Source organism: Gavia stellata, chromosome 27, assembly GCF_030936135.1.
Source record: "Gavia stellata isolate bGavSte3 chromosome 27, bGavSte3.hap2, whole genome shotgun sequence".
Lineage (NCBI taxonomy): Eukaryota > Metazoa > Chordata > Aves > Gaviiformes > Gaviidae > Gavia > Gavia stellata.
Genome location: NC_082620.1, coordinates 3,836,438 through 3,853,195, shown reverse-complemented (window position 1 = coordinate 3,853,195; position 16,758 = coordinate 3,836,438). Strand labels below are relative to the sequence as shown.

Genomic DNA, 16,758 nt, shown 5'->3' with positions numbered 1-16,758 from the left:
TGTAAAGGGTGTTCTACATTTATGCTCCATTCAGTCATTTATGTCTAAATAAAGCTAAATTAATTAGCATAAAACTGAATAGATGGCTCCAAAACCATCTATGTTTATGAAGTGGTGCCATCCATTCAGGGTGAAATAATGACTGCTATCCTTTCCTTTCTAACACATCCCTAGAGCTTCAGTCCAAACATTTATCACTCAAAAGACTTCCTGAAACCTACTAAGCTGGGTAATAAATACTTTCCAAAAAGTTCCCACACATTCACTACAGCTAGATAGCCCACTTCTTTAACACCATCTTAGTCTCAATACCAACTACCCTATTTTCACTGCAGACATCCCTCTTCATTACCTGGATTAACATCTTGCGCAGGAAAGGCATGACAAAAGCAGGGTTCATGCTGCTCAGGCGACCCACAGTACAGATGGCCAGCTCTCGGATTTCAAATACTTGATCATTCAGGGCCACAAAAAGAGCTTGCAAATTTTCTGCCTGGGCAAGGTGAGCATCAAATCGCTCATCCAGAGAAGCCAACACGCAGAAGCGTATATCAGGGTCTGCAAGAACACATTTGTTTCTCTTTAAATCCAGTAAAATCCTGTTCTTATTATTGTCCTTATTCACAAACTGGCCTCAAAAATTCTTCACAACCTCAGAGAAATGCTGAGAGCTTCCCCAGCATGAGACACTACACATCAGTGTTTTACACGTGAGAAACAAGGTAGGTCAGCCCAACAGATTCAGTGCTGCTCAGTACTGCCCCAATACCCAGATCAGTACAATGCCGACCTCATGTATGTACAGGTGGCACATTTGGAGGCAGTGTGCAGAAAATGAACTCATCTCAGGTTACCATATTGCAACTGAAAGAATAAAAAAAATCAAGTAGGAAGATTCAACGGAAGGGACCAACCCCTTCCCAAACTACGAAGTTGAAGGCCACGACACAGAACAGCAAAAGAAGTCTCAGGGCTCTACCTAGTTCAAAGGATTACCAAGGGCACAGTTCAAGCGTTTTGCACTAGTGTTCTATTAATACCTCAAAAATCAAGATCTGGGAAGAGAAATTGGGAGACTTTTTTAATTGGTAAAGAATGACAGTTTAAGTTAGTAGCAAATATGTTCAAATTCTACCACAACCTTAATATCATGACCTGCTCACGTGCTAAAATTAACATGTGGTAGGAGAAGCCTTTTCTCTGAACCCCACACTAACCTGGGTCCGTTATTCCAACCACAAGCAGTTTGCTGAGAACGTCAGCCACAACCTGCACTGCCGTCTGACTGACCACATGGGCATGACCACTGATCAAGTGGATGGAAGGTGTGAGCAAGCGAGAGCAAGTGCGAGCTGCTTCCATCCGGATCTCCTTGTGTTCACTGTTCAGAAAGTGGTCTGCACAGTGCCGAACAAATTGAGTCAGAGAGTGGCCTAGAAAGAAGAAAACGGGGAGTTTAACACAGGTTTACACCTCAATTACTGATTTTACCAGGGAATAGGAGTTTAAAGGAAGTGCTCTCAAGAGTTTTCCTACTACTTGTACTCTACTCCAATGCACTAGTGTTTATATCCCATACCCCTTGGCTCCCTGCTTCCTTATTTCATCTTACCTTCAAACTCAAAGCTACCCAGTGTACGAAGGGCAAGGGTGATGCTACCCACATCACTGGCCTCTGGGATGTTGGTGAGGCTAGGGGAGGCAAGCTGGTGGGCAAGGCCCTTTGGCATGCCTGGATGTCGCAGAGGCTTGTGCATTAGAACAAGGGAGAGCATTTTCAGCAGCCCATCCTGGATATCCTTCTTTAGCTGGGGAATCTGACGACTCAAGTCGTACAACACAGCTGTTAGAGCAGGGCTGAGGGCAAGAAGCAGGCAGATAGTCATTAGAACAGAAACAATGAGGTGCATATTTCACCCTTTTGTTTATGCTTTTGCCCATCAGAAGATAATTGTGGGCATTCACACATCACAGTGACACCGGTCAGCACAGCATAAGGGTCCTTGTGTAAACTCAGGCACATGAGATGACCTTCTTGTATGAACTTGGTGAGCAAACTGCCGGGACTGCAGCACACATTGCTACATTAGGCAATATTGCTAGAATACTGTTACAAAGCTAAGTGATTCCTTACACTTGTGCTTTTTAGACACAAAGGCAACTAAATTCACTTCCAGATAGCAACATTAATCTAATCTAAACAGCTTTGTGCTACCTGGATATTTTCTCCATACCCTCCCATACTAACAGCTTCATGAGCTAGGAAATTTCCAATAGGAACTGTCAGCTCCAAAGGTGAAAGAAGCTAGGAGCAAATAATTCAGTGCTTCAATTCTCCTTCCCTACCAATTTGATATGACAGAAATCTGCTGTCCTTCAGAGGTTTTCTAGATTTTTTCAGGCTGTTTCCAAATGCGTTTGAAGAGCAGCAAGTAAAAGAGATTGCTTTTGCATTCACTAGTTGTTCTACAAAAAGATTTCTTTACACAGAGACCAATGTTCTTAAGTAACTCAACAGGCACATTAACACTTAAAACATACTGTTCTTCCGGAAGAGCTATACTGATCTTCTGAAAGATCATTTAAAAGCAATAATCTTCCTTCTCAGTCTGAAGACTTTCAAGGTCTCATTTTGTATGGCCAACAATGCCATCCAGTGGCTAACAGAAAAATGTGCTCCCATGCCTTCCTTGTACTTACCTCAGGCCCACAGCCAGCATAGGTTCCAAAAGCTCTTTGATGTCCTGCTGGATGCTGGGTCCCATGGCTCGTGCCAGCATACTAATGCAGGTGAAGACCGTGGCATCAACCTGCACAGACTTCTGCCTCCTGGAAAGGGACCACATAAAAGTTAATTAAGAGGAGCTGCTATTTTTCAAACATCTTTCCTCATCCCACTTCTGTGTTATCAGTCTTACAGAAATCCCTCTGATTTTAATACAGTAATTTGATCCCACATCACAAAAATTATACAAAGAACAGGTGTTTCAGTTTCTTCTAACCTTCACATACTTACTTGTGGGCAAAGTCCTTTGGTGGTAGAGCTGCTTTTATGATTTCAAGGACTTTTGGCAGGTAAGCTTGAAACTCAGACCTCACAGCCACAGAAAGCAACCCCAAGGCCTGGAAGGCTGCTGTTCGCTCCTTCTCCTTCTTCACACAGCTGAGAACATGATTCATGGTGTCTGGAAGATACTGATCAGCTGCCCACAAGAGAGAACAATACAGATATTGGAACTCATTTAGGTTTATACAGTTGCATCACAACTAAACCTTTACAAGTATAAAACTAGGAAACAGACATAGCCATATAAAACTCGGTGACATGAGCAGTGGCAAACACGTCACCGTATAATAACATTTTCAAAGCCCAGAAGGCCTTCTTTAAAAAAAAAAAAATTAAAAATCACCAAAGTAAAAGAGCTATAAGAAAAAAAAACATTGGAACAGGTTCTATAGACAAATAAGATCCAAGCATCTTGTTTTTATAGTGATTGATTGGAAATTTGGAATAACACAAAGTTTGTTCCAACCCACTTAGAGCAGTTTGCTGACTTGCCTCCAACTCTGATGCTGTCCTAAGCTTGCTTGATAAATCAATTGAACTGCTTTAAAGTCGGCAGGTGTTTCCCATTTTTACTTGAAATTTCCTGGCACATGCAACAGAGAAAAAGGAAGACAACTCTGCTAATATTTGGGATACATTGAGTGGGAGCAAGAGAGCAGAGTTCAACCCTAAGTCTGACATACTGAGGAAAAAAAAAAAAAACACAAGAAGGAGGTTCTCTCTCTCACGGTATTGATCACAGGATTCAGGCAATAGTTTTCAATCCATTTTCTTCATCAGAGCAACATTTTGGCATCAGATATCAAGCCACACTTATTCAGAAAAAAAGACTGTCCTCCCACAGAGGAATTTGCTCATCTTACAAACACCACATTTGTAGTGCTGCATTGCCTGCACGAGCTCATCTGGACCAAAGAGAGCTGGATAACTTCCAGCCCAATTTCAGTAACACTTCTAACATCGAACCATCTTGTCTTGTCACCTGTGAATGCTGAAGGACGGAAAGCTGCCAACCGTGGTAGCAGATTGAGAACCGTCATCTGGATCAAAGAGTTTTTGCTGGTTCTGCACTTGAGAACCCACTGGCACACCTGAAAGGAGATAGATCAGGCTTTGAAAGATGGCCATTGGCAGTAATGCATGAATGTTTATCACCTGGGTGCTTTAAGGCATTCTACTGACATTTGGCTTCAGAGTCCATCAGAAAGATGGATAATTAAGACTGCTTCCAAAGAAAGTCAATCACTTGCTCTAAGAGAGACAGTGACAAAACCAGGATATATATAATTAATGAGTTTTGATGCCTGAGTTCAATACTAGGCAGTATTGCCTGCTAAGTAAGGACAGGGACAACAATTGCTCTACAAGAACCAGCATTGTGAATGTTGGTAGACAAGTTGAAGAACCAACACTTACTTGATCAAACTTCTCTTCCATTAGATCCCTGCAGCATCGACTTTCTACCAATGTAGACTTCGCTGGGACAGGCGAAGTTGCGAAACCCATGATTCCTTGGTGGGCACTGTATCCCAGAAGACCAGCCAAAGCATTTGACTGAGAGGGCTGAAGAGACTGGAAGCTAGTGAAGGGAGTGATGTGGCGAGGTTTGGTACTGAAGCCCATCAGGTCTTTACAGTACTTGTCATGCACAAGCTGCTGCTGAGTGATCTCTTCCATTTCCTCTCTAAGGCGCTGGACGAAGTAGAAAAGCGGGTTTAAAAAAAAAAAAGGTAGCTGAATAAGAGATTCCCAACACAGTGCTACCCAAATCTCCTGAGCAGCATCCTGTATAATTGATATCCAAATGGCTGTAAAGCATCAACTAAGCAAAATCCAGCAAAAAACATTTTGGTATCTAACATGGAACAGAGAGTCCTCATTCTATATAAAATTCTTTTTCATTGTAATTAATCCAGTTAATAGCACTTTCCATCAGAGCTTAATACCTACTCAGCCCAATCTTGTTGCTGTTACTTCTCCGACACAATTCAATTTGTAATAATCAATGCTCTGACTCCATATTCAGACGACTTTTCAGCCCAACAACCCCATTTCAAACACAATGGGGTATTCCCACAGATTGCTGAGTTGCTACACATTGTCAATCAATAAGGCAACCAAAAGCCATACTCCCCATCTTGTTCATTTGCTCACCTCTCCCTCCATACTGCTGATTCTCACTAGCTCATTGAGGATCAGCAAGGCACCATGGATTCGGTCATCACGGTTCATTCCTTTCTCTTTGGCCAAAGTCTCATCAAAGCCCTTTTCAGCTTCTTCATATGTATGCTTGGGGGGAAAGAAAAAAAAATCTGTGATCATGCAGAAACAAAGCCTGTGGAAATAAAGTAGTACTGCCAGTCAAGAGTTACTGATGTCCTGTAATTTTCCAAGAGTGGCCACAAACCTCAACTGGGTAATCACAGAGTATAACACCACAAAATTCAGATTCACCCAGAAGTTGTGGACCCTACTGCAGAGCATTTTCAACAGCATTAATCAAACAGCCAGTCAACCATGCCATGGTTTAAACTTCATCAATATCTGCATCACATATTTGACTACGAGGAATCCAAGTTCACAACATTTAACTGTACTGTCCAAACCTTATTCGATATTATGAAGCTTGAATTCATGTGACAATGGCAGCAAAGCTAAGGTTCAGACAAAAGAATCCTTACTTTTTTCACTTACGTTTTATCTACACTAATAAAGCCATCTGCTACTAAGAGATGACAATAGATAGATGATTGCATGGCTGTAAAACTAGGTCAGGCTCAACAGCTGAAAATGAGTGGAAGATAGAGCAATGGATTCTTGATGAAATGAAGTCTCTTGCTTACTTTTACAGTGGGCTAAAGGAAGTACTCATTTTGTAAACCATTGTATTTTCAACCCTTTCAAGGGGAGGCAGTTTTCTACTGATAATCAGACATACTGACAAAGGTGACACACATTCTTAGCTTAGACAGCTCTTCTAAAAACTGGCACTTGATCATTTGCATTGCATTATGAGGAGCTGCTTCAAAACAAAGTTATTTTCTTACTCTGTACCACTGGGGCTTCTGCATCTCTTTTGGCTCCCGTTGAGTAGTGAGGATAAGGCAGGCTCTTAAGGCAGAAACAGCTCCCTCTCGGATGGCCTGTTTGGGATCCCAGACAGCCACAAATATATTGTCAAAGAATGGCTGCACTTGCTGGAAGAAGAAGGTAGGCACGCTGATTGCCAGCTCACGCAGGACAAGAACCTGGAGGTGGGGAGAGAAACAGTAATGATCTGTGAGGATGAGCACCCATAGACAAATCTCTATTTCTAGATCGTAGTATCATTTATTTAGACTGTTAATTTCTGTAAGCCTGAGCCATTTCCAGCTCCATACTTTTACAGTTCCTAGCACAATGGTGTCTCAATCTTCTTTAGTCACTGGGCTAAGGTAGAAGCAATGAAGCAGCACTGTATCTGCTACGAGTGCATCACAGATCCTCAGACATGGACAGGCAGCCATTCTGATCCTGATCAGAGCTTTTCCGCAGCTCTCTATGCACTTTTCCTACCACTGTTAACTAATCCTCACCATCCTGTTCCAAGACAGGTGAAAAAAAAAAAAAGGAAAAAAAAAATCACTTACAGCTGCATGTCTTCGACCTTCATTCCTGTCAGCTCCCAGCCATTCCAGAGCTCGTTTCACCTCAAACTCCACATACTCAGCTGTGAAGGTGTCACCAGCCATCGCAAGCCGCCCAATAGCCTTGGAGGCCATCTCCATTACAACAGGGTCATTGGATGGCAAGAGGTTCCTCAAGTAGTTGGCAAACCTGCCAATACGGGTGGCGTTACCTCCTTCAACACCGATAAGGCTTGCTGTAGAGAAAGGGAGCAATGCTATAGATTCTTCCTAAGTGTCAGTGAGGCAGACAGTAGGTAATCCCTGGATGAGAGTTAGTATTCCCTATACATTCCTTAAAGGTTCCCATTAACTCCTCCTAAACTGAAAATCCACAGACAAAAAAAATAATCAAGCAATAGGAAAGGGCCACCATTCTTCCAAACCTGAACTTGTTAAGTGGGCAAGAAAATGCATCCAGTAGCTTCATAGATTTTCCCCATTTTTAGTTTAAAAAGAGAAAAAAAAAATCCACCCTGGGATCACAGACCCATTCCCAGCAGAAAGGTATCCATCCACATGCAACTACTACGGCTGGTCCACCTCAGTAGAGAAGTCAAAGACTGAATGGGCCAAGGAAATTGCTCTCCCCCTCAGCCCTAGAGATGGTCTCTCCCGGCCAGGGTGGAGGCACCTTGGCAGGCGGCAGTGTGGCAGAAGCTTTCACTGCCAGTGCCTGGGTTGTACCTGCTCTGTAGATAAAGAGGCCATCAGTGTCCAGGGTTGTCAAGCCGGCACCTTTCAACAGCACTAAATTCACAGAAACAATTTTAAAGTGATACTGTCAGCTTAAAATCAGATGTTGTCAACAAAGAATTCTCTAGCTAAGGGACTTCCACTGCCTTCAAACACGTTGGGATTGGATGATTACGTCTGTGAGCCTAAACCATAAACACCTCCTATTTGGTTATTAACAAAGTACCTGCTATAATATAGGCTACTTGCTTGGAAGGCAAAATATTTCTGCAAGCCGATTTCCCCAAGAGTCAAGATGCAGGCAGCTCTGCCATGTCACAGCGAAAGCACAACCAGAGCAACTGATGGAGCAGCTGATCAGAATCAAAGCAGAAGCTATGTGAGCCCCTCCCAGGGATGGAAGCTGCTGTTATTGAGCCAGGTAAATTTAAAAAACAAGAATCAATTTCCTCAGACAGAAGAGAGTTGAGAAAGTCAGCCCACCCTAATACATAAAAATGGACAGCACAAACTGTTCTCAGCTGAGCTCAAGAACAGAATTTTCACATGCTCAGCACTCACATTTGATGCTCGACTCGTGGAAGAGATCAGGGCCCATTAAGGATCAGGTTTTTGGCCACTCTCAGCACTCAGCAGCTCCCATGCTGACACTTACAGACAGATTTTCAGAGCCCAGCAACTAGCACACACCCAGCATACTGAGCAGTCAGACATAAGGCCCCGATTATAAAAGCTCACTCCTTTTGAAAATCTGTCCCTGAAGACAGATGCATGAAGAGAAAACTCACCAGAGGCATTAAGCACTTTCACTCACCTATAGCCAGAATGCCACCCTTCCTTTCATTTGCATCAGAGCTAGAGACCAGCTCAAATATGTGATGGTTTAGCTGATCGTAAAACCTGGTAGATTCTTCCTGACTCATCTGTAAAAGCAAAAAGTTCAATCAGTTTTCAGCATTCTTTCCATCTTTCCTGCCCCCAAAACCTCCATAAAGACAACGCCTCTTAGGTCACTTAAACAAAAAGAAATAAAATCAACCATACATTACAAACACAAAACAGTATCTCTTGTTTGTGCCCTAGATGTGTCAAGATTATTTATTGTGGTGCTTGACTATCCATCTGTGTCACTCATCTCTCCTACCTGCTAGGGCAAAGGTAAGCTCCCTGCTATGCCCCACCTCCTCTCTAAGACCAGCTTCCATATTCCAAAAATCTCCATCCCCAAAGTACCCAGCCTGTGCCCTACACTCATATGATAAACAAGGATAAATTATCTCGTTTGCAGCACTCACTTCGCGGAGCTCCATGGTGACATAATGCTGCAAGTCCTTGGCAGCTTTCGCTCTTGTCTCTTCACTGCGACTCTTCAAGCCATTGGCAAATTGTTGGAGAATGGACACAGTGCCCGACATGATGGTGGTACGTTGGGGCTCGGGGGCATCAAGTCCTGTAAGTTCTTCAGAGAGACACTTTTTTTTTTTACTGCTTTCAGTTGTTGAAATTGCTGAGCTTCTTTCTTAATGCTGCCCCTGCTGCCTGTTTCCAAAACACACACCCCATTGCATGCCAGGATGCTGTGCCAGTAGAACATAAAATTACAAGTAATGACTATATTCCTTAGGCCTTACAACCCTGTGATAAAACTGTATCACCTCATAATATCTTGACCCCCAGCCTATTTGCTCTCTGGTTCCTCAAATACCAAAACATGCTCCAGTAGGTCAGGTGCCTAACCCCATGGTGATCTAATTCTAAATCAAGGGTCATGCAATAACTGAAAAATAGGAAGGTCAGATTAGGGTTTACAATTAGTCTACAGTAATTAGGCACAATCATTACCATGATTATGTCATTATCATATCTGACGACTCCTTGAACACTTTCATACAAGTTTCTCCACAAAAATTCTAGTGTTATGTCAACACAAGGAAGGCTCAGCACTCAGGGCCTGGCAAGTGTTACATTCTCCAGTAGATATTTAGAGATGGGAAGTCTACTTATAGCAACACCAATCATTGCAACAGGATGTTTACTATCACAGCACATAACCAAACTTTCTCATGAGTCTTTCTTTAGGTGGAAAATATTTTAGAGGTTTGAACCCCACGATTTTCAGATTACAGAAGCCCACACCGAGCACTTGACAGAAGGGCCCAGAGCGACACAAGGCACCAAAACTTCAACTCCTTCTTTCCCAAATATCCTTCACAGGGTCACGAAGATCCACCGAGATTGCAGCGCGAGGTGGCTTCACCCCCCACCCCCCCCACCCGCGACTGGGAGCCAGAAGCTCTCCTGGATGCAGACAGCAGCCTGTGGCTGCGGCCCCATCACCGCCGGCCGAGGTGCCCCTGCGCGGGGGCTCCCTCGCAGCCGCGCTCGCAGAGGGACGCGACAGCCGGCGGGCAGGAGCCGGCAGGCCCGAGCCCGCGGGGATCCCACCGCCGTCGCTTCGCAGGCCGGGAGTGAGGGAGGGGTGAGGCAGGGCAGGGCGGGCATCGCCGCCGGGGCGGGCGTGAGGCCTCTAGCGGCAACGCCGCGAGGGCGGGGGGCTCGGGCAGGCTGGTCCGGGCGGGGAGCCGGGCGGAGAGCCGCGGCGCGGGGCCGAGGCGCCCGCGGAAGCGCCGGCGCCGCTGACAGGGCGCAGGGCACCAGCCCGGCGGGCGCTGAGGCGGGAGCGCGCGGGGAGGGCCGTGACGGGAGGTGAGGGGAAGGCGATGCTGAGGGGAGGCTCCGGAGCCGCACTCACCGCCTCCGCCCCGACCGCCGCCGGCTCCCCCGCTCCGGGCCCCGCGCCCTCCCCTCCCCCGCGCCTGCCGGACCGGCGAGCCGCTGCGAGCCAATAGCCTCCCAGGCGGCCTTTGATAGGCACCGCCTCTGACCAGTAGAAAAAGAGCAAAAGGGAAGGAGCGCTCGCAGATCCGTCCCTTCTCCCAAGGAGCCGCAAGGCGAGACCGTCGCCTCCTGGCCAATCATCAAGCCAGCCGGGAGCGAGTGGCAGTAGAACTGACCAATGGGAAAGCTGACCGTGCTCGATTGGTGAAAAGTCCGCGCTAGGCCCACCGTCCAGACGCCGGCTGACTTCCGCCCTCCCCTAAAGCCTATGCGCTGTGTGCGCATGCGTAGAGGGAGTAGCGCCGTGCGGTGCCGCGCCCGGTGTGCGCCGCTGAAATGTGTCCGGTTGCCCATGACAGGACCAAGGGCAGCCGGGGTGACGCCTGGCTGTAGGCATTCTTTTGCCGTCATGGCGCGTACAGCAGCCGTGGGGTGTGCTTCAGAGTGACCCCTCGCAGCCGCGCGTGACGACGCGGACCGTTTAGTGTTTACGCCGGGCATCGGGAGGTGCTGGCGGGTCGCTCGCGCGCTGCTCTGGTACGCGACCCTCCGCGGAACCTCCTGCGCGAGGCCGCGGCGGCGCGGGGGGGGTGAGGAGGGGCGGGCGCGGCCGCTGGGCGCAGGCGCGTGGCAGGCCGGCGGTTGGGGCGCGCGAGGCGCCGGCGGTTGGGGCGCGTGCGCGCGCGCGGCGAGGCAGGCGCCCGTCAAGCGGGTAAGGGCGGCGCGCGCCTCCCCCTCAGGCGCTGCTCGCGCGGCCATGGCGGCGGCGCGCCCTCCCCGCTGGGCCCCGCGGCGGCGGCCAGGCTAATGCGCGGCCCTTCCCCTTCTAGGTGCTGCTGCTGTGAGACGGGGCGGCGGGGAGAGCATGGGGCCGGGAGACCTGGTGCAGAAGATCAGCATTAGCGCTGAGAGCCCCCGGGGGAGCGAGAGGAACGACTCCGGCGCCGCGCTGGCGGGCGCTGAGAGGGTCCCCCCCAGCACCTGGAGGCAGAAGTGTGCGGCCTATGTGCTGGCGCTCAGACCTTGGAGTTTCAGTGCCTCCCTCACCCCCGTGGCCCTCGGCAGCGCTCTGGCGTACCGGGCCGAGGGAGCGCTAGACCCAGGGCTGTTGGTGGGAAGCGCTGTGACCGTCCTGGCTGTGCACGGAGCCGGTAACTTGGTGAATACCTACTACGACTTCTCCAAAGGCATCGATCACAAGAAGAGTGATGACAGGACTTTGGTGGACCAGATTTTGGAGCCGCAGGACGTAGTCCGGTTTGGAGTCTTCCTTTATACGGTGGGCTGCATCTGTGCTGCTGGGCTGTACGCTGTCTCAACGCTCAAGCTGGAGCACCTGGCCCTGATTTACTTTGGAGGACTTTCCAGCTCCTTCCTTTATACTGGAGGTAAGCGCTGTATCCTATTTGCTGTGAATCTGAATGTGAACGTGACAGAATTAGCTGACTTCTCAAGGATTTCTAGAAGATGCAAGTGATTTATCTAGTTAACTGCCATAAAAATATTTGGTGGTATTTCCTGGAGTACCGGTACATAAACTTGTATTCTTTGCCACTAACTGGTGTAGGAAGGTGTGGGAAGAGGCACATAAGTTTTACAGTTGGAAGGTGGTGTTGAGAAATTGTTATTTATGTATATGGCTTTAGATGCTCATCAGAACTATTGCTGAAAGTTTTTGCGACGTGTATCTTGTATCCCTCAGCAGTATAGCTCACTGCATATGTTCTTTTCCATTGGTGGAATCTGTTACTTTGTTTTGGAATGTTTTGTTATTATTCTCTAGATGGAGTTTCACTGTGAATGTAGAATAGTTTGTATTTGTTCTTAATAAGAGGAGGATATTTTTATTGTCTTCCTGTGTTGGGTAGATACGAACATAATTATTGGGAAAAGAAAAACAAACTCAGTTTCGAACTGTCAAACTTTCAAACAGTTATGTTAGTTTCCTTGAAAGAACCTTGTCAGTTTTGTGTTTTGTTCTGAGCATTTTGTATGTTTCTTCAGGATCAGGTTCTGGTATGCATGATCACACTAAAGAGTACCTTATTTCTATAGATTTCTGCAGAAATAGGTATTTGTAGATGTGAAGATGGGTATTAGAACCTGGCCCTTAGTTTCTGTTAAATTCTTTGACTGGAGAAATTCAGAAGCTGCATTTCCTTTATTATCTTTGGAAAAAAGACAAAATATGCTTCTCGGCCATAGCTGCATGTGCGTCGGTCATTTTACAATGTTTCTGTGGGAAGGGCTGATCTGTTATATTATCCATTCTCTTCTGTCATTTGAGTTGTTTGACGATGCTTCATTTTATTCTTGTGTCTTGCCACAGGAATTGGATTTAAATATGTTGCACTTGGAGACGTGGTGATCCTGATCACCTTTGGGCCCCTGGCTGTCATGTTTGCCCATGCTGTGCAGGTTGGTTATCTGTCTGTCTCACCACTGCTCTACGCTATCCCACTAGCCCTCAGTACTGAGGCCATCCTGCACAGCAACAACACACGAGACATGGAGTCTGACCAGCAGGCGGGTATTGTCACCCTGGCTATCCTCATCGGTCCTACGTTCTCCTATATTCTCTACACCATGCTGCTCTTCTTGCCCTACCTGATTTTCTGTGTGCTGGCCACACGCTATACCATCAGCATGGCATTGCCACTACTCACCATCCCGATGGCATTTTCACTGGAGAGGCAGTTTCGGAGTCAGAGCTTCAACAAAATTCCTCAGCGGACAGCCAAACTCAATCTCCTTTTGGGGCTTTTCTATGTTTTTGGTATTACACTAGCACCAGCCGGTGCTCTGCCCAAACTGTAACAAGAACTGTAGAGTCAGGCCTTGCAATTCAGTATTAATGCTGATGAACAGTGGATGATGTCGGTAGATGACCCATTATGGACAGCAGGAAGAATGGAAAGACTGTCTTGAGCTGTTGATTGTATGTGAATTTTATAATTTCTGCTCTTGGTTAGTTTGTGCAACAGAATTTAAAAAGTGATTTGCCCGTTCTTCAGAAGGGGTGAACTGTGCAGCTTTGCTTCAGGGGAGCAAGGCAACGTGAGGACAAGGAAGCGTTTAAAGAACCTCATCCTTCTGCCACTGAATTCTTTCACTGTCAACTCAATGAAAGTAAGATTGAGCCTCAAATACAAACTCTGTTCCCTTCACAAGCACAGTGGCTGCTCTTATGACTCCTTTTCTTACCATGGTCAAGGAGTCCAGTGGCTCCTGTGTGGTAAACAAAACACTGCCAAATGTTTAGCATCACAACGATGTAGGTGCTATTACTTCACTCCCTTGTGAGCATAGTTCATCTTCATCCGTTGTATGTTTTCATCTTTGTTGTTGGGTTTTTTTCCTAGCCAAATTTTGAGCTTTTATTTCCAAGCCCCCTGAAATACACTAGATACTAATTCATTAACTGTTGCTTCTGCTTGGTCCTTATAGTCTAGAATTTTCGAAGTTACATATCTCTGTGGGTTGTTGGTGCTAAAATGGAGCACAAATAACCCACTGCACAAACTTTAAGCCAAACCCAGTAAGTTTATATTCCACTGCGAAAGCTGAAGCTGTAAATGCATATCATGCAACTGAAAAGCCCTCAGTACATAGAAAAACAAGTGGTTTCCATTTTTGCATTTGTTTAGAGTTTATTCTCTGAAATGACAGTCTTGGAGTTAAGGAGGAGCTGACAGACAGAGTGCCAGATTTCTCTGGCTGGATATGGATTAATGGATACATGAGTGGAAGAACAAATTCTTAGTTTAAAAAAACCTATTTTTTCAATTGTCGTTCTCTGTTTATTTAGCGGCCCGGAGTATTATAGTCAAATGTCTTATTTTAAGAGGAGAAAGATAAAGGATTAGAAGAAAGAAATCAGGATTATTGCATTGCCTCTGCTTAAAAATTAGGACTGGAAACAGGAAGAAACCATTTTTGTTGACAAGATTTTTCCTAATAGAGTCCAGAGTTTGTGTGACTGAATCACATTTAAATGTTAAGTTAGCTCTGAAGTGAAGTTCCTCACCTCTTCCCTCCCCACCCCACCTTAGGATGCTTTGTTTTCTCCTGCAGACCTTGCCACTTGATATTCATGTGGCTATTTGGAGACCTGATTGTTTCAGCAATTATGTAGCAGTGTGAAAAACATGCCAAACACAACTGGGAAAAAGTGTGACTTCCAGTGCAAAGATGAATTTGATCCATCCCATGTAACTCAGTGGCAACTGAATTCTCTTCAGTGTTGAAGAAAAAGTACTCGTTTCCTGTATGCAGGGTTTTGGTGAAAAGTTTATTTACAGGAGTTGTGGAAAGCTTCAGAGGGGTTGATACAGGTGTTGAACTAGAGCTTCTGGTGCCCGGAGAACAACCTTGCTTTTGAACCAAATGGGAATGTGCTAACCACTATATGAAGGGCTTTTAAACATGAGCAATAAACTAGCAATAAACTAGCATGGTGTTACCCTGCATTTGCCATAGGTAAGTTACGCCCTTGAGGTGTTCATCTTAAAGTGCTGAGTGTTGTATTAGTGGAGTGTGCTGACAGTAGTAAAGCTGAGTTGATGGTACAAGATTAGACTGTTTTCATGGCTTCACGTTATCCATTGTTACCTAGCTGTTGGCCATCTGCTTTACAGCTGAGCTGTAGTCAACAGGGAGGATTCTTTGCAGGCGTATTTTATGAGCCACAGTTCCATCTTTTATTAAAATTGGGCAAATGATCTCTCTAATCTGACTAGGCACAAGACGAGATGGACTTCAGCAACTGTGTGGTGCTTTCTACAGCAAAATACTTGTTTAGATTAGAAACATGAGGAGAAAATGCACAAGTTCAGCTCAGCTGGATGGAGGGAGATATCCAGAAGGTTTTGGAAACCTTTCAATACAGACATACACAACACAGTATCTACTGTTACTTCTTTGTGGACCTACAGACTAAAGAAGAGCCTGGCTCTGAGACCCGCTTCACTTTTCTGCAAAGCAAAAGCTTTTCCAGGGATGTGGACTGAGCTGGTCAATCTGTTAACCTTGCAACTGGGGATATGTGGGTTTATTAGGTTAATCCCAGCATGGCTTTGTTGCTACCCTTTGTAGCAGCTGCGTGCTTTATTTTACGATAGCTTGTTCTTGTATAGCTATCAGTTTAAAAGAATTGATAGTTATCTTTTTCTACTCCTTTTACATAAAGTAGAGTACTCAAGCTAAATTCCTTAAAGTAACTAATACTTGGCTCATATCTTAGATAACTGTAATTGTAACACTGGAAAGATCTAGGATATGATCATTGGTGGAGTACTGTATGTAACTCTGTGTCTAGACTACCCTTAACTAGCAGGGAAAAGCCTCCTGTGTAGGATGTCTGCTTACTGCTGGAAAGGACCAGTGCTTTTTGTTACAGAGATGAAGGAAGAGCTCACTAGTACATGTATATGTTTGTGGAACACTTTTCAAGGTAGGGGGGATTCAGAGCATTTTCATAGTAAGAATGAGATGAAAGTTTGCTAATTCCTTACTAGCAGATGCTGGTTGCCTCCAATTCCCTGTCTGTGAAAAACAATATCATTCCAGATTCTTAAGGATATTAATAGTAAATAACACATTCTTCACCATGGCTTTGAGGAAGTCATTTAACTTCTCTGTGTCTCAGAAAACAGCGATTTTTTGCCTACCTCACAGGGATGCTGAGCCGACATCATTGTCATAGAGAGGTTTGAAAGTAAAAAGTGCTTTATCTCTGTGTGCTTTCCAAAAGCATTTTAGTACTAGAAAACATTTTGGGTATGAACTAACCTAACAGGTGACTTAACCAATGTAAGTAGACCAAAATAATCTCCACATAGACATTGAGTGGTAAGAGAGGTTCCTTTATTGGTTTGTTTTGTGATGAGGATGCTGGGTCTCTTTCCCTACCCCTCTCCTCCCTGTCTGATGCTACTTTCCCTGAATATAAACTTTTTAAACTTCTTTCAGGTCTCTCCTGACAAGCTGTGTTGCAATGTGATGAGTCTACACTGATAGATGAACAGATCTGTAGCCCATCTGTTAATGTGTCCTAAAGCACCTCCTGGCCTTTCTTCTTATCCAATAAAGTGTCTGAGTGTTATTCTGTTAATTATGCTGTGTTTGATTATTTTATATCACTCCAGTTGTATTTTTGCACATGTATTAGAGCATCTTCCTGGAAGGAGGAGGGCCTTTGTCTTCTGTGATTATACTATAAGTGCATGAATATTATACTTTTTTTTTGTGTAAGAGTCCTTTTATGAATCACATAGTCCTGTCCTTCCATATCATCGGGTAAAAAGTTCAGTAGCAGTGATCATTTCATACTAATGGCAGACTTCAGAGTAGTTTTGGTGTTTTCATCAATGAGCAGAATTTTCTTTGATGCTATTTTCTGTGCCATGTACTGTTCAGCATTTGTAAGGAGGTTTCAGCTGAACTTTTAATCTTTTTAATAAAGATGAACTTTTTCATCCTCACCTGTGTGGT

The 16,758-nt window shown here is 45.3% G+C and overlaps 2 protein-coding genes across 2 annotated transcripts in view; one reads left to right on the top strand and one right to left on the bottom strand.

Annotated features, from left to right (window-relative positions):
• The window catches only part of MTOR (mechanistic target of rapamycin kinase), a 60,500-nt gene extending 57,297 nt beyond the window's left edge, over positions 1-3,203 (bottom strand). The window contains exons 1-5 of the mRNA XM_009811080.2: positions 3,017-3,203; positions 2,701-2,829; positions 1,613-1,857; positions 1,218-1,433; positions 353-558 (exon numbers count right to left, since the gene is read on the bottom strand). Of these exons, the coding sequence (XP_009809382.2) occupies positions 353-558; positions 1,218-1,433; positions 1,613-1,857; positions 2,701-2,829; positions 3,017-3,180 (960 nt within the window). The 5' untranslated portion in view covers positions 3,181-3,203. The remainder of the gene's footprint in view (positions 1-352; positions 559-1,217; positions 1,434-1,612; positions 1,858-2,700; positions 2,830-3,016) is intronic.
• Positions 3,204-11,119: 7,916 nt separating this feature from the next.
• On the top strand, positions 11,120-16,465 carry UBIAD1 (UbiA prenyltransferase domain containing 1). Its single transcript, XM_009807181.2, has 2 exons — positions 11,120-11,654; positions 12,596-16,465. The coding sequence occupies exons 1-2, from the start codon at positions 11,132-11,134 to the stop codon at positions 13,081-13,083; spliced, it is 1,011 nt and encodes a 336-aa protein (XP_009805483.2). The 5' UTR covers positions 11,120-11,131; the 3' UTR covers positions 13,084-16,465.
• Positions 16,466-16,758: the final 293 nt, after the last annotated feature.